The sequence below is a fragment of the Scardinius erythrophthalmus genome (genome assembly GCF_964197995.2).
Source record: "Scardinius erythrophthalmus genome assembly, chromosome: 23".
In the NCBI taxonomy this organism is placed as follows: domain Eukaryota; kingdom Metazoa; phylum Chordata; class Actinopteri; order Cypriniformes; family Leuciscidae; genus Scardinius; species Scardinius erythrophthalmus.
Window position 1 is genome coordinate 18,898,923 of NC_138243.1, and position 22,081 is coordinate 18,921,003.

General features: G+C 39.4%; 1 protein-coding gene across 2 annotated transcripts in view; it reads right to left on the reverse strand.

Moving 5' to 3' along the window:
- alcama (activated leukocyte cell adhesion molecule a) overlaps positions 1-17,965 on the reverse strand; it is a 74,373-nt gene extending 56,408 nt beyond the window's left edge. Inside the window, exon 1 of one of the 2 annotated variants that reach the window (XM_081353823.1) lies at positions 17,739-17,965. In XM_081353823.1, coding sequence (XP_081209949.1) covers positions 17,739-17,793 — 55 coding nt within the window. In that variant the 5' untranslated portion in view covers positions 17,794-17,965. The remainder of the gene's footprint in view (positions 1-17,738) is intronic. The other variant, XM_081353824.1, reaches the window with a different exon arrangement.
- Positions 17,966-22,081: the final 4,116 nt, after the last annotated feature.

Sequence of the window (22,081 nt, forward strand, 5' to 3'; positions counted from 1 at the left end):
TCACTCAAACTCCAGAATAACACTCATCACTGCATTAGTCACACAAATACAGTCTTTTGCCTGGAGACCCGATTCACTGTCTAGGCCAAAGCCATTTGTGTGTCGTTATAATCAATCATTTGACTGCGAGAGGACAGTTCTAATGGAAAAGACAAGCACACAAGCAAACAAACAAACAGAGTAAGAATTGAGTATGAACCTCAGTATCCTAATACGCACTGAACCGCTGTGTAAGAGAATCTCAATGTTTGTTAGTGATTAACATTTGACATTTGAGACTACCGTTTCCGCGAGGAAACACAAAGCCGATCTCGTCGGTCTGGAACCCGTTAAGCTTGTGTGGTTTAGTAGCTAATCCAGCTGTTACAAAACCCAGAGATGGATGAAACTCTGATTAGGGTGGCAGATCAGAGGAGATATATTTGGACCATTGTGAGTACCCAGAGGAATAGAGACGACAAGAGCCACTTTCGTCTCTTCCGTGTGTCGTAGATATAATTGGCAGAAACGCTCACTAGTTAGAACTGAGTGAGAACTGAGAAGGTGTAAATTACCAGTGAGCATAGCGGAACTTCTAAATCAAAGTCTGTGGTTTCCCAGCTTCAAAACCGAGGCTGCCGAGACTGTATGTCTAAGATGGATATCAGAAACTCTCTGCAGACAGGGGTCAGAGGTCAGAAAGAGAAACTTCAGAGGCTGCCCATAAAATTTACTCGGTCTATAACATCAGAGGGTAGATATGCACATTGCTTGTCTACATAAATTCTTAAAGATCAGTGCCGCCCCTCCTTTTACACCTCCTCCAGGACGGATTCTCTGTCTAATTTACATGTCTGAGTTTTGGCCTATTGTGAATTAAAAAGACTGTTAAAGGAATATTCAGGGTTCAGTAGCCTACAAGTGAAGATCCAGTCTGTGTGGCATAATGTTGATTACCAAAAAAATAATAATAATAATAATTTTGACTCTTCCCATTGTTTTCTTTAAATAAAAAAAGATAGGTTACAGCAATGCCCTTACAATGGAGGTGAATGGGGCCAGTTTTGGGGGGATTTAAAGCAGAAATGTGAAGCTTATTATTTTATAAGGAACATTAATTCTTGTTAAACTTGTATTGTTTGAGTGGTAAAGTTGTTTAAATCATTTTTATACTTGTTTTAAGGTTTTAGTGTTTATGGCTATGTTGTCATGGCAGCAAAGTTGTAAAACTGAATATAACTTTATACAAAAAAGGTTAGTAAGCATTTCTTCCACACTAAAATCATGTTTGCATTCATATTGTTTAAGTCCTATGGCTGTAACTGAAATCGCATTAACATTTAAATATTGGCCCCATTCACTTTCCCTGTAAGTGGCTCACTGTAACACAAATGTTTGGTTGTTTTTAAAGAAAAGGATGGAAATTAATTTGAGGCAATCAACATTATGCCACAAGCGTTGTTGATTATACAATCCAGTATATTCCTTTAAGTGAAAGATGTGCCAACTGCTCTCTGTGTCTATCTTTTTGACTCTCATTGTGGGTGGAGCTTTTAGAAGCTCAAATTCATTTCACCAAGCAGAAAAAAGCTTTGAGGAAATGCGTTTTGTTTGCTCGGGTAACAGGTTTCATTTAAGGAGGCGCACACAATCACTAAGACAGACAGAGAAAGCATTAGTACACCAAGCACATCCTCTGTTTGAGCGATAAAGCTGCTGCCATGGAAGACTGTGCTTCCCTCTTATGCTTAGAGAAGACATCCATGTGAGTGTTTGGCTTTTTGTTTTGGGGACACATATGAGGAAGCCCTATATAGAATGATGTATCACTGCTGCCATTTGCGATTACTGTGAAAGCAATGTGGCACGGCCGCAGCCCCTCGATGAAAGAGCAGAGAACAAAGAAAACATCTCACATTTTGTATACAGCCATTCAGCTGAGAGTGGCAAACAGGGACCTGCGGTTAATCTAAAAAGATTTCTGTGAGAGTCTCTATATTGAAGAACATCCATATTTAATCACAGTATCTGGAGTAAAACATCTCGCCGTCTGTGAATCATACACTTGCTTTATTACCATATTTGCTAGAAACGTCTCGTATCCGCCACTGGCGACGGGAGGATGGAAAACGGAATGATTTTGTAATGGCTTCTGGCACATCCATTATTCAATATGAAATACCTTGAAAGTTTATTTTACTGTGCTCCGTCTCGCACTTCGTGCTGCCATTTCATATGCGGTTAAATTGATTCAGCGGTGTTGTGCGGGGTGAACCGTTCCGACCAATTTATCATGCAAAAGGTAAGCCTGAGTAACAGAGGACGTTGGGAAAGGGAGAAACAAAGGCGATTGTATGGGCACACGCTGATTGGTTTTTAAACAGGTTCTCCAGTCAGTTCTCGCCAGATAAGATGGCCATTAATGGCCACAGAGTCAAGCTCTTCAGAATTGATTGAAGCTTCTTTGAAATCAGCAGCCTGACACTTTGAATCAATACCAGCTTGGTCTTTAACGATACAGTTGGATTGACTAATCCCACAACAACGCGATTCAGAGAGTTGTTCAACCAAACTATGCAAAAACAAAAACAAAACTGATTAAAATATGTTGAAGAACTTGCAGGTCTGATAATTATTGTTGCACGTTCTTTATTTGTATGCAGAATGATGGAATTCCAAGCATCAAGTAAGGCAGCTTTTGTGGCATGCAAAGCCAGTTTCTAACCATGGGAGAGAGAGACAGCGCATGAAAGCGATGAAGAGGAAGAAAAAACACAATAGCTCAAAATTGAGGCAGTGCAGGGGGAGTGTTGGTGGCAGGAAGAGAGGTTGAGAGTTGATGCCACCAATCTAGTTATGACCTATGTAGTGATTGCTCTGCAAAACTTAGAAATTACACCAGCTCTTTCTTCCGCCGTAGGCTACTATGCAATCAGACTGGCTACTTGCAGACCAGCGGCGATCGCTGCCCAAAACTGCCCACTGTGTTACTGCCATGAGAAAAAAAAAAATCAATTCAAGCTCTTAAATTTGAGATTCTTGTCATTTTAGGCATAGGCTTGCTACATTATATATCGTGTTGCTTTTAATCACAAACCGTACAGTGGGATCCAAAAGTCTCGGACCACTAATTTAATAAAAAAAATCTTCATTTGAAATCACATAATCAGCATAACAATATGAGTTTGAAAAACTGAAAAGTGAAAATGCATTTCAGAATGCCTTAGTATTTTGTATTTCCTCATTTTGCTTGTCAGAGATAAAAATCATCCAAAAATGAAAATTCTGTTATCATTTTCTCATCCTCATATTCTAAACCAGTAGTTCTAAAAAATTTCCCTCAAAGGCCCCACATTGTCCAACGCAATATATACCAGTAAGACGTTCTTTTGCAGAACACAAAAGTGTGATATTTTGAAGAATGTTGGGTTTCAACAACATTGAGCATGGATAAGAAAGTGTTTTCAACATATGATTTTTTGTTTTCTGCAAAATATAGCATGAGGGTGAGAACATGACAGGATTTTAATTTATGTGTGATCTGTTCCTTTAATGACATTAGCATGAACCTATAAATAGCGCAGAATCATAAATATTTTAGACTTTTGGACCCTGCCGTGCGTCTGTTTGGACGGCATAGCTGTAATGTATTCAAGTTGTGTAAAGTCATTAAGATCCTGGTCACATCGGTTAACTGCAGGCAGAAGCTAATGATCATGTGAGAGCCGGAGAGTGTTTCTGAGCCGGTTTGGGTCTAGGGAACATGTGTTGAATCATTTACACTGTTTACTCTGTGCATCAGAAGGTGTTAGACTTATGCATGCTATTTTAATAATCTGAGAAAAGGCAGAAATACCATTTCCCACACAGCTTCAGGCTCATAAAACATAATGTGCATCTTTTTTTTATTCTTTCCCTAACATACTTTAGTCAATGTAAATGTATTCACCTTCAAGAGAAAAGCTTTTCAGTATGGTCTGAAGCATTAATCGTGACAGGGTTTGTAATGCTATTTAAAAAAGGCCCATCATTTGTAAGACACATCTTCTGTTCTAAATCATTTTTAGATAATACGAGTTTCCAATAAACTCTTTGAACGTTTGATGTCTTTGAAATGCAGCAAACACAGAGATTAAATAGGTTTTTTTTTTTTGTAAAGCCAATAAACCAATGATAACAAACACATAGGAAAGAGAGCGTGCCCGTGTTCTGCATTTCTATATTGGCACCACCGATCCTCCCTGATCTGTCCATATCTTCAGGTCCTCTAGACCCCAAGTTCAAGCATTTAATCCGAAAGCTATGGAAAACTGAAAAGTCAGTTTCTAAAAGTCCTTTTCAGTGCATGTTAATGGTGAACATGTCAAGCAGCTTCAAAAACGCATGCTGAGAACTGTGCTAGTCAAGCTCCTGCCTTAGAGGCAAAATATCACTTTTGGCCTTTCTTTAAAATACATTTTGATTCAAGGCCTGTTCATTAAAGAAAATATGAAGCCTAGTCATTATGACCCGAACTCGGCTGGGGATCTGATGAAGAAATGAAATCTGCTTTATAACTTCAAAGGCCTTCACTTCAGTTCAGGCACCTTGCTGTCCGGCACACTAGCCAGTGTTCAAGCCCAGTGCTCCTGACAAAAAAATGTGAAAAGGGAACTTTTTATCAGATAACAAAGCCTAGAAAGACATAATAACCTTCAGAAATACTGTGGTGTGATATTCCAGCACTAATTTTGAAAAGTGAATTATTTTCAAATCCACTTCACTCAAATTTTGAGTGCCATTGTGACACACCGCACGGCTGAAAAAAAATAGATGTAGGCCTTGAAATGGATGAATTCAACTGCTTATGAATCCATCTGAATAGGACTGCTGGCACAAACAAGCAGCGATGAAGCTGTATTTTTTCACTACTTTTCTCTCTGTGTGTATGTAAAGGAGCAAAAGCACATCTGTTCATGGGGTTTGTGTGTGATTTGGGGAGGGGGTTTTGTGGGTGTGTGTCTGTGTGCATTTTAGAGGGGAAATGGAATTTTACCCTGAAGCCATCTGCATTACACTTTGAAGACAGAGTCATTTTTGTTGGTCCTGACCACACCCAATAACGGCCCCTTCCCAATGGACTGCACAAGACCAGACTTGACATCCAGTCTGATGCACCAAGAAAACCATCCCTTGGCGCCAGTTTGTGAATGTCTTTTCGTTATTTCTATTGTCTATAATTATTATCTTGTCTATCTTTATTTCTGTTGTCTACAGCAGGAAAGAAAAATCATAGCCTAATTATTATTAGAGATGCATATTATATTTGTACCATATTGGTAATCAGAAATTATTAGGGATTTTTTATTAACTGGTTTCAGTGTTATTTGAGTATTATTTATATAGTGTAAAACACTAACAATTTAATAACATTATTAAATAAATGTAATCTTTAGTATATCTCAGAATTAATAAATTGTCCATACTGTACATGTTAATGTCGTTATGCCTAAAGTTACTTGTAGCATTTACGATTGTTTTTAGTTTGCCGTTTTATTTTTATTTATTTAGACAAAGCTAGTATAGAATTTTAATTTCAGTCACTTACCAATTACTAACTTGAAAAGTCCGACTTCTTCCAAGTCATATATTCTCTTAGCCTGGCAAGCCAGACCTACATCAAGATGTTTGGTCTGGCAACTCACCATAGACACGGCTTAATCCGAGGGGCGGGATAAACGGCTGTCTTTCAAATTCACTCTGCACGCAATAGGACAGCGCTACAACCAACCAGAGCATTTTCCCAACAGCGGAGCTAACGTTAGTTGATAGATTCAACTTTTGAATCTGGCCGGCAAAACTACGAACACATCTTCCTTTTTTAAGAATGACTTAAGTGCTGTTCTTTGCTCTTTTCTCAAAGAAGAACTTAACTCCAAGTCCTCCAGAGTTGCGGCCAAAGCCGATTCGAAAGACTGTTCTCCAGCAGCAGCTCTTCTTTGTTTTCAAGTAACAGTTAGCAGGGAACCGTCGCAACTCTGTCGTCATTATGTTAAGCCCGCCCCGCCTACTCTATACACGATGTGATTGGCCTGACCCAATTTAGGTTTTTCCAGCACGAAAGTCAATGGAGAATTGCTAGACTACCCTGGCTGCAAAATACATTTGCTGCCGCTAGGGTGCGTCTAGATTTCTAGGCTAATATTCTCTGATATGCTATGCAAAACATTTTCTATATAGCTCTATACCTCTGTCAGTTGTCTCATTTGCTTCTCTTGCATGATTCAAAGTTGTCATTTCTGCAAGACTAGCAGCATTTAACAGAATTACAAAAATAGCTGTTTTCAAACAGGTTTCTGAAAAAAACATTACTCATTTGTTGAACTCACACCATTGGTTGAGTCATTGCTGCTGTTGTCGGGCAGCTCAAGATGTTTAAACAAACAAAGCAATGTTTGCACTAAAGCCAGTGTTTACACATTTTGGCATAAATCAACCTATGATTGATTGCTTATTTATATTTTTTAACACTGAAACAAATCACACACTTCATCACTTTTAGGAGAAACAACTGAGTAAATGCTTAAATAAAACATATCTGAGCTTCTGGGAAAAGCAAATGCTTCTCCAACTCTCTGAACAACCGCCCACTTTAACAGAGCAACATATAAAAATAAAACAAATGCAAATTACTGACAGATATATTAGAAGCAGTTGAGAGAAAGGGGTGTTTATCATGTGAATGTTGTCATTTTCCTTGAAATATTGTGTGAAAACATTAAAAGGACTGAAAGAGGAAGGTGGATGCAGGACACAAACATCATCTGTATAGAAACATCAGAGCTTTCAACTATCAGACTCCTGCAGCCAAACCTTCTGTTCCTTCAAAGCAGGAGGCTCAGAAAGACCTGCAGACACCTGATGTTTTGTTCAAATACTTGTCAGGCCTGGGCATACCGTTATGGCATCACTATATTGTAGATTTAATTTTATTTGAAAAGCGGGGAAACAAAGCCGAGGCATGTTCTGAACTGGATGAGAAGATAAAGTCAGCTTTGCTTTGTAGTTTCAATCATGCAGAGGGATGCAGCATAGCCACTGGCAACTAGAGCTAGGATGAGGGCAGCCAGTTTCCTCCCTGCCGTTTTACCGCACAGTTCCTGGGGGCACTGAGGATTCAGTTACCACAACAGCACAAGCTAAGATAAGATTTAAAAACACTTTCCCTGGCCAAGAACAAGAAATGAGCCCCAGAACCCAATAAAACGCAAACACCTGAGGAATATCCGAACGAAATCAAAATAATATTGAATATGAAGGAACGCTTGTTTTTAAGAGCTAGTTTTTGCTCAAGTCAATGTTTGTTTTGAGCCAACATGGTTGTTAAATAATGCAAAGTATGTGATAGAGAACTTTAGAAAGTTAAAATATTTTAGGCAGGGATGCAAAACTGCATATTGTTTATATATATATACATGCAGAGACTAACACTAGGCCTTAGTGTTAGTCTCTGCATGTATATATATATAAACAAGTTAATATTTAAAAGAAATATCACATTCAAATTCATACTGTTGGTCTAAATATCAATTTCAATAATAAGAAAAAAAACATATACTCAGCAATATAATTCAAATAATCACAACTGATTTTAACTGTAAGCTGGAAAACAGTGTTGGGATGTTTAGCAGATGAGAGGGGAAAGTAGCTGCACTGCTGCCCTGGATGGTGCAGCGAATGATTCAGCAGATAAAACGGATCAGTCGTAGCACTGAGCCGTTGGGTGCCTCGGCCCATCTGAGATGTGAGAGCCCATGCATGGGTGAGTTCATGAAATGGATCAAACATGCTCCAAAGCTTTACAGAGATATGATACGTTGCCCTTCCCCATGCCTGAGTTAGCAATGCACAAGAAAAATTATATTGAAAGTTTTAGTTCTACTGCCTGAACTGAATAAAACAGACTTTGAAACAACTGAAAAAGGCTGATGACCATCATTATGTCAAGTTTTGGCTATAGAAAGGATGGAGTTACTCTCAGCTGGTAGATTGCTATAACCACACCATTCTGACCAAAAAACATCTTTCAGCCATTGACAGCCATTCAGAAGTAGCCGTGTGTTCTGATAAGATACATTTTTCGGCAAGAACAAAGAACACAATACTGCAAAACCAAATATTATGTCTACTTGAACGTCACAGCTCAGGATAGTTGCTAGTGGAGGTCTTGAGACTAACAGTGTTCTAGTGGTGACCTTAGCCAGTCAGTTGTGTAACTGAGATGAATGGGAATGCTATAATGACTAAAACCTGACATCGACACTATTTTGCTGTTTTGGTTCCAAAGCTTTTCCTTCGTAAAAAGACAAACTTCTTGTGAACTTACTGAGTATCAGACAGAGAAATAGAGAGGTGAAATTCAGCCCTTGTATTCCTAGTTTTGTGTTAGTGTGAGGAACCTTGTGTTTCGTAGGTTTCATTAAATGACATCTGAAATGTGGTCATGAGACCACTGCATGGGCCTAAATCAGACAAATACTTTAGCTTGTGTCTCCTATATATAGAACAGCAGAAGATTAGCACACTGCCCAGAGAAAAATACATTGCCTCTTATCTCCAAGGAACACACTTGAAGAAATCTTTTCCAAAAGTATGTGTGCAGCCCCAACAAGAGGGATAGAGTGAGATGAGGAGCAAGAAAAGGAATTAAATCTCTTCACCTGCAAATAGTCCACCTAAGATGCTGGGAACACCAAAGGCACAGGCTTTTAGCTTAAATACCTTTAGTAAGAGATCTACGATAACTACTTGAAAACCTCCCAAGAATGGTGTTATCTCCGACTGCAATGAATGTGTTCACAGGTACTTCCAAATAAGGATGTAAAAAAGAAGTGGAAGTTGGTGAGCTTGTGGTTAAATTTAGTGTGCTATCACCCCAAGCTTTCAGCGTGGAGTTCCTCTCAGACATATTACAGCCTCATGTCACTGAAATGGCACTTCAGAAGATGGAGTGGACTCCTTAAAGTGCATTGGATGTGCTAGTAACTTGTTATAAGCAGCAGAGTTATTTATGTTTGTACATTTATGAATAAATCCCAAATATATCGCTGTAGTGGTAAGAACAGCTGTCGGATATTAAAAATCAGAAATTAGGACCAGACGAAAATATACAGTGCCTGGTGAGCATATAAAAAACAATGAGAAAAAAAAAAAAAACTGACTGCAATCCTTTCTCTTCCTTTTCCTGTTTCTTTCTCTTGCACAGTGGCTTTTAGTTCACATAATGGCTTATATGAGCACTCTGAACAGAATAGTTAGCCCTGCTATTAAAAAGCAGCCATTTATAAGGCTTTTCATAGCTGCTACATTTCTTTATAGCTGCTCTCCATTTCTTTGGAGGTTAATGTTGGATGTGAAATTCGCCTAATTTGCTGTGAGGAAAATGACACGGTAGGTCAATAGCATTACTAGCATAGCAAAGTGGAGGCCATGGGGTGACAAAATAGCAAACTATCGGTACATCGAAGCCTACTGGGGTCTTTGAGATATACAACTCGAGTAGTTTTCTTTTCCGATGGCTTTCAAAACACTTGTTCATCTATAAAACTTTTAACATGGGTAAAAGTAGTATAATACCTATGGTATTAGCATTGCAAAGTGGGGACCTTGGGGTGACAAAATGGCAGACTACTGGAGCAGCAAATCTTACAGACGTCTTTCAGATATAACTCAAGCCATTTTCTTTTCTGATGGCTCTATAAAGAGCACAGCCTCCTTAGACTTGATATTCAGCATAGCACGCTCTTGGCTTTCCTCTGTGCACATCTACAAGACTTTTAACATAGGGCCTATTGTACTTGACCCTTCTGGATGGTAAATAAATCAATTTGTGCTGAATGCAGAAAGTGCTGTCACACGAGATGAATAAAGAAACAAGGGACTTTGAGGAGAGGGAGGGAGCGAGTGAAAAGGGCAAACACCCAGAGGTGGGATTTATTGAATAAATAAAGAGACGGATCCGTCCTAAACTTTCCCTCAAAAGACAACTGAGAGCGGAAAGACGAAGGAAAGACGAAAGAGAAAGATCCGCTAGAGAACACTGTTGCTTGATCCTACTCTCTGCAGTATTCCATCATAAAAGCAACAACAAAATCAGTGAAGATAGTGTAAAAAAAATCCCCTAAATCATTAAATTTACATGTAAAGAGAGAGATAAAGACCCACTCAAGAAGACAGGAATTTTGGGAGGAGTCGCAACAGCCCCTAAGGCCACCGATCTCGATGTGCCGAAACAGGTTCATGAAGAGGGGTAAAAAAAAAAAAAAGACGGCTTCTTTTCCCCCCGATGTGAACCGAAGCAGCTGTGTGCCAGTTGTGTGTATATAATCAACCATTTACCTCTACGACAACTTTCAACCTTTTAAAATCGCATTAGAACGGTGCATGCTGAAACAACACAGCGCTCTGAGGAAGCTCCTCCAGCCTGCGAGAGCTGGAACTAATTTATCGCATGAGAGGATGCTTCTTCCCCTGCCTCCCGGGAGTGGAGCATGGGTCGGTTGCCTACCCTAATCATTTTCACCATGAGGTTTACTGAATGTTTAACCTCTCAAAAATCCGGTGCTATCCGACTATGGCATGTAAAGTCATGCGGCAAAGCTGTTTTGGATATTCAAAAAGGAAATAAAAAATTTAGTCAAAATTGATTCTATATGCCATGCATCTTTAGGAACCCTTTTGTTTGGGAACCCTTAATGATGCTCCCATGCATGATTTTACTGGGCAACATGACCTTGCATTTGAACTTATTTCTCTGACATTTGGGTTCAAGGTTTTCATCTCAACAATGTTTTTTTTTTTATTGTAAACTCATCCAGCCACAGCTTCATTCATTCTTCCTCCCTTTCACTCCCACCAGTAACCCTTTTAAATCACATAACCAGAATAATTTATTACTCCGGTGCATAAAGACATCAATTCAGTGCCTCTGAGCTTGATTTAGAGGGAGGTGCTAAAAAGCGATGTGAACATGAGGGAGGAGGCCACTTAATTGTTTGCGGGAATAACATTTTTTAACCTTTTTCTTTACTCAGATAAACCCATGGTAAAGACAGATGACGTACATCTGAAAGGGACCTAATGACTTCAAAAAAGCCACCACTTCCTCTTTCAGTGGCAAACTCTGCTGCATCCGAAACTCTATGCGTAGCTCCTGTCTGTCGGAGTTTTTCCCCAATCCTGACTGGGTTGCATTTTAAATACAATTAAACAATCTTTCATTTACTCACTCTCACGTCATTCCAAAAGTGTATGACTTACTTTCTTCTGTGAATCCCAAAACCTCAGAGTTTTGTGTTCAACAGAAGAGTCATACTGGGTTGAAAAGATATGAGGGTGAGTAAATGATGGCATAATTTTTCGGTGGACTATTCCTTTAAGAAATTCCCTTGAACACAGGTACATTAATACCTCTCTGGGGTGTTTTTTTTGTGTGTGTCTCACACCATGTTACCTGCCTCACTGCAAAGGATGTTAAATTGGAATGACAGAGAGGACTTTACTAAATTGCAACTCAGAGAAATTCAACACAGGTAATATGCTAGGAATTTAAGTGTTCTGCTAGGAACTTTAAGTGTACACACACACACTGTTGGGTTTCCATGTTTTATGCGGACATTCCATAGACATGATTTTTAGCTGTATAAACTGCATATTCTATACCCCAACCCTAAATCTACCCATCACAGAAACCTTTTTGCATTTTAAGATTTTCAAAAAAGCAATGACATTTAGTCCCCATAATGTAAGGTAGACCAGAACCACAAACAATATATAAAAATATATACGTAATTTACTAAATGTCATTACAAATGTCACACTCATGTCATTCTAAAACTATATGACTTACTTTCTTCTGAGGAACATAAAAGACAGTATTTTGAAGAACGTTTTGGTCCACGTAATGAAAGCCAACAGGGTCCGAAACAACATTAGACCTCAATGACTTTTTCAAAATAATGTCTTTTTTGTCCCACAGAAGAAAAGTTTACAAGTTTTAAACAACATGAGCGTAAGTAAATAATGTAAGAATTTTCCGTTTTGGGTGAACTATCCCTTTAAATAGAAAAGCAAAGCAAAAAAGTAAAGTAATTTTAATTCCACTTTCTTTCTTAAATTCTAATACAAAGTGTAATTGAATTTAAGGCATTCTTAATTACAGCCTAAATGCAGCAACCTTATGCAAATTAATAGGTGCATTGTGAAACTGCTAAAAGAGCAATTAAAGCTGTAAACGGCGAGACTTCAGACCATTTCTTCCTCCCGTATTGTTTGCGCTAAACGTCTCTCTGAATAGGGCCTCCACCCGTCAAGACCACGGTTCACCCCACATTGCGTTTAATAGATTTAATCGATGTCAGTGCTTCCTCATTCACCCTGACAGCTCTGGGAGATCCTGTCCCTAACACATGGAGCTCATGGGCACTCTAACCTTCTTTCCATCCGCTTCTCTCATTCTATCCGGAACAGATTTAAGAGAGGGGGGAAAAACTTTGCCTTCCTCTGTCATGCCCTTTTGGGTTCAAAGCATCACTTAAAGAGGCAAGAGTGGCAGGCAGGAACGTCTCCTCACACATGGAGAAATGCAATCTGCACATCACAGACAGCATCAAAGCGACGGACCCAGAATGGGAATCCGGTTATCGTGCGTCTCCATGGCTGCCAGAAAGGTTGTGTGGCTTTGAATGTCAGCCTGAATTGAAACGCTCAAAGCTTCAGATGGATATTTGACAGAATGTGATTTGGTGGGAGGGAGACGGGCTAAGGGCTGCTACAACTCGTAACCTTTTGTAGATGGATCTAAATGCCAGGACAAACATTTGACATTGAATAAATAATATCCGCCGGATCACCATTAACCACTACATGTGAACGAGCAGCCTGATGTATATAAATCCTTTTCTTGGGGGTATTATCGACCTCAAAACGTCCGGCTTAAAGTGTCTCGGATCAAAACGCACCATGTACGTTTCATAAGCGCAAGCATTAAACACACTCAAATTGGCTCTACACTGTGATCTCTGAACTGATCAATACGACAACCCTGTAGAAAGGATGACTTATGACTCTTGCGCTATAAGCAAACTTATAAATAACATTCCAACTGCCGCATAATTGATGCTAAAACTACATTGAACAGCTCGGGGTGGCCTCGCCGTAAAATGACTAACCGCACTCTTGAGTTATCGCCAAAGAGTGCATGTTAAAAAACACATTGTGTAGAAATAATTGGATGCTTGTATAATCGATAGCCATGCTCAGAACCTTTCATTGACTGCCATGTCAATATACTTATACCACCGGCCCATAAATGAGCAAGAGTGGCCCAAAAGAGTCAGTTCTGGCTCTTTAAACCATCCCATTAAACTCAAGATAGGATAGAAAAAAACTAAAAGACTAGAAGATCTGTTTGCCAACATTCTGACTTGCATCCTCTCAGGCTGCCAGACGCTTAAGTCTGCAAGAATCATTCATATTAATAAATAAATGCACATAAACTAGTCCAGTCAACACATTTAATCAGCTTTCCGCATTCTGATTGAAAGCAAAACGTCTTATGTATATCCGAGAGACAACCGGTGAGTTTGACGCCCACAATCAGTTCTATGAAAAGATATTGATCTGAAGACCTGCAGCCTTCTTTTTTCTGGTGAAAACGAGAACTTGAAATAATGTTGTTGCTACTTGCATATTTGGTGCTGATGAGAATGCTGCTGTTAAAAATACGTTATTGCATACAGCATGCAAAAGTTAGCGCTCTCATTTATAGCTTATCTCAGAAGCTTCGCCCTTGTGTCTCCCTTCTGTGCATCGCTACACTGCTTATATGCATAACAGTATTAAAGCAAGAGAACAATATTCCCTCAAAGCGGCACTTAAAACCACCAACCGGCTTTTATCAACCAGCAATCTTGGTAAAAGGCGTTTCAACAGTCCATCAGACTGCGTACACAAATCTAATGTAAGTATTCCCTTTGATTATGTGGCAAAAAAGAGGGGTGTGGGACCAGATGAGTAGATAAGACTGGGTGAAGTCTCAGGAGGCCATTTTGGGCGGTGCAGTGTGCAGACACAGCAGGTCCTCCTTCTTAGCAATGCTCAGATTAATCCATTAGCAAATGGGGAGTGCATCTGATGGACAAGAAAGACCCCCGATGAGGCCATCGGAGGGATAATGCATGTGTTCATGAGACAACAGATGCTTGGTCCAACACATGGCTTAAGTAATTTACTGTAAAAGCCTCTGATGAAGCATATGTATGCGCGTGCATGAACGTGAGTGGTCGGGAGGGAATTTAAATATGAATAAATGATGACATAATAGCCTCAGCACTTCAACCCATTTAAATGGTTGGTCAAAAGCACATTCTGAAACCTTAACTGCCTGTCTCCTAATCCAATCATTTCAGCATAATACCCACGATCATTTTAGCACATAAAACACTGTTCACTTAGCCTATGCTGTTTTTTTTCTTTCCTCTTCCCACCATTTGAAAGGAACAAAGCCCTAAAGCTGTAAAATTAGCTTTTACCATATGCTCCTATTGGTTCTTCCTGAAAGCAGTTCCATAGTTAAGCTTTAACTAAATGAATATGCAAATATGAATTAGACATTTCTTTTTTCACTACATGTGTTTTCCTGTTTGATATCTAAGTGGAACTGACATTAATCAGCTCAAGCCCTTGCCTGCCAATAAACAATGACAAAATATTCCCCCAATAGGCCACAGTGGCATGAATCTTTCACTTGAATGCTTAAATGATCAGATGTGGGATTTCCTGGTGTAGATGTGGTTTAGTGTCAGTCTTAATGTAATTAGGTTTTTCCATCTCTCATGCTAAACAAAGGCCTGTGTATTCATAGGGAGTTTCAGTTCCTCCTCATGTTCAAACGTCATTCAGAGTGACATCACTGATGTGTAAATACAGACGTAATCCTGTTGTATTCACCTTAAACAAACCCCTACAATCTTTTATTTAAAATATGATGATGATTTATGAAATATTCCATGCATGCTACTAAATCTAGTCCACATACATCAGTCCTTTAATCATGCAGCTTTCAGAGTGAGGAAAAATTCTTCTTAATCAGAATAAGGAAATTTTTCATCAGCTAAGTCATTTAATGATTGAAAAATTAAATAATTCAGTAGGCTGCATAGAACAGGTTTCTGCTATAAAATCCATCAAGAGCAAATGATACAATCACTGAGCTTGCAAAGACGGCAGAGGTGCTTTTCTGTACCTGTTTACATACAGGTGATCAGTCTCTTGCTGACAGCACTTCAGAGAAACTGACCTTTCCAACACACAACCAAAAAGATCCAGAGGGTCATAATAGCAAAAACACGTTGAGTAAAGTGTAGGCTATGGGTTGTGTGGTTGTGTGTACTCTTTAAAACTGCCTATGTAGCTTAAAGCAATGTCTGTGTGGGGGAAACAGACATATACTAACATGCCTAACATCTCAGGATAAATTATGAGATGTCATGTTCTGTCACTTAGAAACTACACTAGGAAATACTGAAGGATGATACTGGTTCCTCAGACAAGAACTTGAACCACACCCATTGCATATAGCATAGGATACCAAAACAATAGCCTGAACAGAATCTTCACTCAAACTGTATTTTCCAATGAATTTCCAGTGCAGTTCAATGTATTCAACAACATGTTCTTTGTCACACATAAAACAAAATTAAGTTCTGTAAAGGCTGACAAACAAGTGCTATTTTGGAAAATGTCATATGATGTGCATTTTCCTGTTGTGTGACGGAACTTCCTTAATTTTACGCTCAACACGTTTAATTTGATTTAAAAAATTTCCCATTATGGACTGTACATGGCACACAGTTACATACATGGTAAAAATGTTGTTTTTATGAGTACTTCTTGACAAATAGATTGGTGCATGGATGACGTCAAAACCCAGAAGAGTAATTCCCCCTGGGTTCCTTCGAGATTTTCCTATGGGGTTTTAAAACTCCTTCAGATGTGGTGTTTTTGGTATGGATGTGTGTAATAAATCACTATCAATTAATGTGATTTCTTGTCATTAATGTGAGCAATTATACATGCACAGTACATGTTGACTTTTTTATTCCAACAACCCATCTTGTTTTTAAATTGAAAAAAGAAATAAACTTGACAGACAGAAAGACAGACAGAGACAGATCACACATCTTTAGTGTGTGACATCTTTAGTCATCTTCACACATCTCCATTATCGAAGAATAAGCAATACTACAGCAGCCACCAACTCAAAGTTATCAATCACTTTACCGCGTTAACATAGATTCGTCTGAAGACGAATAAAGACATCTATGTCAGATAAATTCTGATGAGCAAACATGCATGTGACACTGATAAAACCATACAACAGTCAAATGACTGAATTGGTAACACCGCTCTCCACCTCCGCAACCTCTCGTGAGCAAGCACACGCTCGCTTCTTTCTCTCTCACCCGTTCACGCGCGCACACACACAGCGCACTCACGCGCTCAAAGAAGATTCAAGCCATGAATGTAATGAGTTGGTCGCGCGCGTCCCAAAATAATGGAGTCGCTTATTAAAAAGGATATTAAAAGGATAGTGCATCCCAAAATTAAAATGCTGTATCATATTCAAAATCCGTATGACTTTTTCATTTGAAAAAAAAAAAAAAAAAGGCTGAAGGAATAGTCCTGCGATTTTCCCTATGCGATTAGAATGAATGGGTAATGGGGCGAACAACCTTTAAACATTACGCAAAATCGCCATAAAAGTAGTCCAAAGACGACATATCTAGGCTACTATCTAGTCCTCTGGCGACATATCTTTTTGTGAGATTATAGATCTTTTCAATGAATATCAGACTGGTGATCCAACTCACAAAACCTATTCTGAATGATTCGTTCATCAATCAAACAGATCCAGTTCTCACTTGACTTAATGATCCGATGACAACAGTTCCTTTCGGCTCGTTCCTCAAACAAACAAACCTATTGTATGACTTCAGAGGACTTGGAATATTGCACACGAGTCGTGTGACTACTTTTGTGGGGACTGATGTCCTTTTCGACGCTTCGGCTGAATCAGGCACCATTCATTGTCATTCCATGGAAATGACCGACCAGGATATTTTTGGAAAATATTCATGGTCGAAAGGACTTTCATGTTAAGGTGAACTGTCCCTTTAAGGTCTGTGTTTAGTTTCTGTTTGGGACTGACGCATATGCTGGGGATTTCAGAAACAAGCGCACCGGCAGGTGTGATGTCATTGCTATGTTTCTGCGTATGATAGCCTATAGAAACATAAACACGTAGCATATCAAAAACATTGCCTCGCGTGTCCAAACTAAAAGTTGAAACACTTCATATTCCCTGTTCTGTACTTAGGTACAGAAGTTTGAAAGCTTTATCACAGTCTCCTACAATAAAAATGAATGAATGTGAATGTCCGAGGCGGGCACAGCTGGCTTAATCTTCTACAGGTGGAGACTTGACCTCTTGTTCTTAACGTGGGAGAAATGAAAAGTGTGACACATGTCCTGGCAATGATTGCCAAAGAATTGCGGCAACGGCTATCATAAACACTTGTTGATGTTGATATAAGGAAGTAAAAAAAGTCGAATGGTCACTATAGGAACAAAACTGCTCAACAAAATCCTTGGATTACGGCAGCGATGTTTCATGGAAAGAATGAGATACAAATATTTTCATGATAAATTAAAGGACATACCTGGAGAAAACACAGCGACTGCTATGGCTACGAAAAGGCAGATAACCGATTGCATCCTTAAAGAAAACCCCGGCTCTCCTCTATACAGTCCGAAGAGAATCTCAGAAATAGGCTCGTCTGAAGTCGTTGGATAGTAACGAGAGAAGTGTCTGGTTGAGTGCGTTGAAAGGATCAGGCGGGTTGCTCTGTGCGGAGAGCGCAGGTGAAGTCTGGAGTCTGCACGAGCAGTGTGGGGATAGTGCGAATTCACACTGGAGAGTTGGGCGCCAAGCCCCGCCCCGTTCCGCCCCGTTCCGCCCCCAGCGACACTCCCTCTCCGGGCGAAGCCTGTCACTGAGACGCTGCGGTCGGAAAGTCCAAATTATTCTAGAAAATCCGTTAGCGCGAACAGTTTCAGTGAGTCATTTAAAACGATTCTGCAATTCGTCAGACATAGTAGCCTACACACACGTTGGGTTTTTATGTTTTATGGGGACTTGCAATGGACATAATGACTTTTAGCCTACTGTAGCCTACACACCGAAAAAATGTATCAGTTTCCACAAAATGATTCAACCTTGATAATAGCCTATTATCAGCCTATTATGACGACTTCAGATGCCCAACACCTATGAAGAGACGGCGCCAACTCCTGCGAAGACTTCAGATGATGCAAACTCTGAATCAACATGCACCAATGCTAGGCTACATTTTTCTAAATGTCATAATCAGTTGTTAACAAACAAGTATTCATTACTTCAATGAGCTCTGTTATTGCCTTAAATTATTACATTGTTTAAATTATTATATTTTGTTAGCTAACTGTTATTTTTGTATAGCCTATGCACATTTCTGAAATAGGCTACAACTTAGACAGATAGGCTACCTCTGATAACAGATCACTCTAAACTGTAATGTGGATCATGCATTTTTTGTAAAGCTGCTTATAGCCTATGTACATTGTGAAAAGCGTTATACAAATAAATGTGAATTGAACTGAATATAATAATATATTAGAATGATTCCTGAAAGGCCATGTACATGACAATGAAGACTGGAGTAATGATGCTGAAAATTCAGCTTTACCATCACATGAATAAATTACATTTTAGAATATGTTAAAACAGAAATTTTAAATGTAATAATATTTCACAAAATATTACAGTTTTACTGTAAAGCAGAAGTCATCATAGTTGGGTAAACTTCTATAGCGGTGAATGAGAGACTACATTAAATATATTTTTTTGTGTTGCCATTTGCTCAAATAGCAAAAGAAAAACTCCACAATAGTGTTTTCCAACTTTCAAAAAGAAGAAAAAATAGAGAGAGATTGATAACGGCAGTCAGAAGAAAGAAATTACTTCTTAAAGGAATTAGTGTTAAAAATGTAAATAAATAAATATAGGCTATATATATATATATATGCATAGCTGCATCCGAAATAGCAAACTGTCTGAGTTGGTAGCCTACCACATTTGAATTTGAACTTAGCCTACTTCACAACCATTAAAAAGGTAGGCTACGTTCGATATAGTATGAATGTAATATGGACGAACTACTACATCCCCCGTCTTATCATTATCATGTGACCTACCGGCCTCAGTTGCGTCCCTTCACCTCCATTCATAGGCTGCATTCCGTGCTGCGTTCCAGTCCACTTTTAGACACGCACTTGCGAACTTCCCTAAGCACTTCCCCTCGAGGGAATCCCCGCCGCCATTTTGAAGTGCGTTCCACTTCATGAAGTGGACGAGGGAAGTTTATATGGACAGACCCTCGCTCCCTCGATTTTGACAGAGGGAGCGAGTGTACTTCATATGTACACTTCAGGCACCTATATGTCCCACAATGCAGTATGATTGTGACGCAACTCTATGATATATTAATTCTAATTTTTTTAATTGAAAACAACCCAAACACCATATATACATTTGGATGCTGCATTAAACAAATTCTTAAAAGGAAAACAAATGTAAATAATAAATCAACTACACAGCTGATTCCAAGTGATCAAGGGCTTAGGACGTTCCAATTCAGCCCATTGCAGTTTCCGCCAGTAGTGGGCACTGGAACGCAGCACCAGTCCAAAATTGGCATGCCCTTCACTCGCTAACTTCCCTCCATCTTGTTCACTCGGATGTACGTCATTGCTTACGTTGCACGAGTGCCCACTACTGGCGGAAACTGGAACAGGCTGAATTGGGACTTCATAAGCCAGGGATGGGCAGCTTCGGTCCTGGAGGGCCACTGTCCTACAGAGTTTAGCTTCAACCCTAATCAAACACACCTGAACAAGCTAATCAAGGTCCTCACGATTACTAGAAAATTACAGGCAGGTGATTTTTTCAGGGTTGAAATCGAGGGAACGAGGGTCCGTCCATATAAACTTCCCTCGTCCACTTCACGAAGTGGAACGCACTTCAAAATGGCGACAGGGGTTCCCCAGAGGGGAATTGGTTAGGGAAATTCACAAGTGCGTCTAAAAGTGGACTGGAACGCAACCATAAATCCCCTCCATCGTCCATCGAACGCACACTGCAGAATCTCGCCGGAAGTATTAAGTCATCCAGGGATTTTTCAACTACTGTTTTTCAAATACTATAGCTGCGTCCGAAATCGCATACTTCCCTACTATATAGTAGCCTAGACGAAAAACTGTATGTGACAAAAGCAGTATGTCCAAATTCACATAGGCTACTGATAAAAGAGTAGGCAAAAAAAGTATGGATGACCTTCTACTTCCAGGGCAATTCTGGTGTGCATTTAGCAGCCCTGAAGTAACTACTCAAATTCAAACTAAGTACCTACTCAAGAGAGTATGCGATTTCGGACGCAGCCTATGTATTCAGACATACTACTCGGTTGGTGTACTGTTTTTCGCATACTATATAGTATGGAAGTATTCAATGCATGTTGATGCACACAGTGCATGTCTCAGAACAAGCCGTTTGCAGATTTGACCTTTTGCAACGTCACAAAATGTCTAGGCCCCGGCCACGACTGCTGACGGACTCTGTCAATGTGGCCCTCAAGTTACCTAAAATCGTTCATGTCTGCAGCTCACTAATAATTTTACACCAGACTGAAAAGTTGTTAATTTTTTAACAACTGTGTAATTTTTTAAGTTGATTCTTAGCAAAAAAAACCTTTGTTCTTTCAAAATAATATGTGCTCATTAATGTGTAATTACTTCTACCAACTAATCAAGTATTCTCGTAAGCGTAGAATCTGCCATTTAGAATACATATGAGCGAGCCGCTCGAATGGCGGCAGCCATGTTGCACCTCCATCTTGAAAGTACATTAGCCAAAGAGGGACATACCTAGAAATTCAAGCTTCGTCTTTCGCGTTTTTACACTCAGTGGCACCGTGACGAATGCGAGGGGGAGATTTGAAATAATACGGCCACCATAGGAGTTAAAACGCCCTCGGAATGGGAGGGGCTAGAAAGTAATATTCAGTTGGTAGTCATTAACAATTTCACCGCTAGATGGGATAAAATCGTACCCAGTGTAGCTTTAAGGATGGAGCACTATCCAACTTCACACCCTGAAGATGCAAGTATCACACTTAATATTTTGTAAATGATTGAAAATCGCCTTTACAAATGTGCTTGTTAGCAATTTCCCCGGCTAAAGTTACCACTGATCAGTATAACTGATACTCAGTTTTAATTCAGACATTTTAAACCCAAAAACGCTTATTGTCTATATAATTCATAGCCGCACGTTTAGTATGAACTATTCAGTAAGGCGATTGTCTTTTAAATACTGTGTACGTTTTCTGTATAGATAAGAGAGTAAAAGTGGAATGTTTTTTGCACAGACCAGCACAGCGACACATACAGTATCAGTAGCACGAGGGTAGTTGGTTGCCAGTCAGACTCACCACCAGAGCTGCATAGTGTTGGTACACAACTAATATTCTCAAAGTAACAATTCAACTCAAGTAATGAGTGAGTCACGCCCTCTTCTGGAAAGGGGGCGGGGAGTAGCACATTTGCATTTAAAGGAGTGGTTGAATATGATTTCACTTTTTAGTCACTTAAGAGTTAGTGTGTAATGTTGCTGTTTGAGCATAAACAACATCTGCAAAGTTACAATGCTCAAAGTTCAAAGCAAAGGGAGATATTTTCTTTTAAAGAAATTGCTTTTTAAGGACTACAACAAACAGCTGGTAGGGACTACACAACATTCCTCCCGGTTAGTGACATCACTAACCCTAAACATCATAAACATCATAGACATCATAAACCCTGCCCCTGGGAATGCTTTATAGATTTCTAGATTATCAAGACAGAATATACTAATCAATGACTAGAAGATAACTACACATAAGCTACATAAATTCACAAACTAACCATT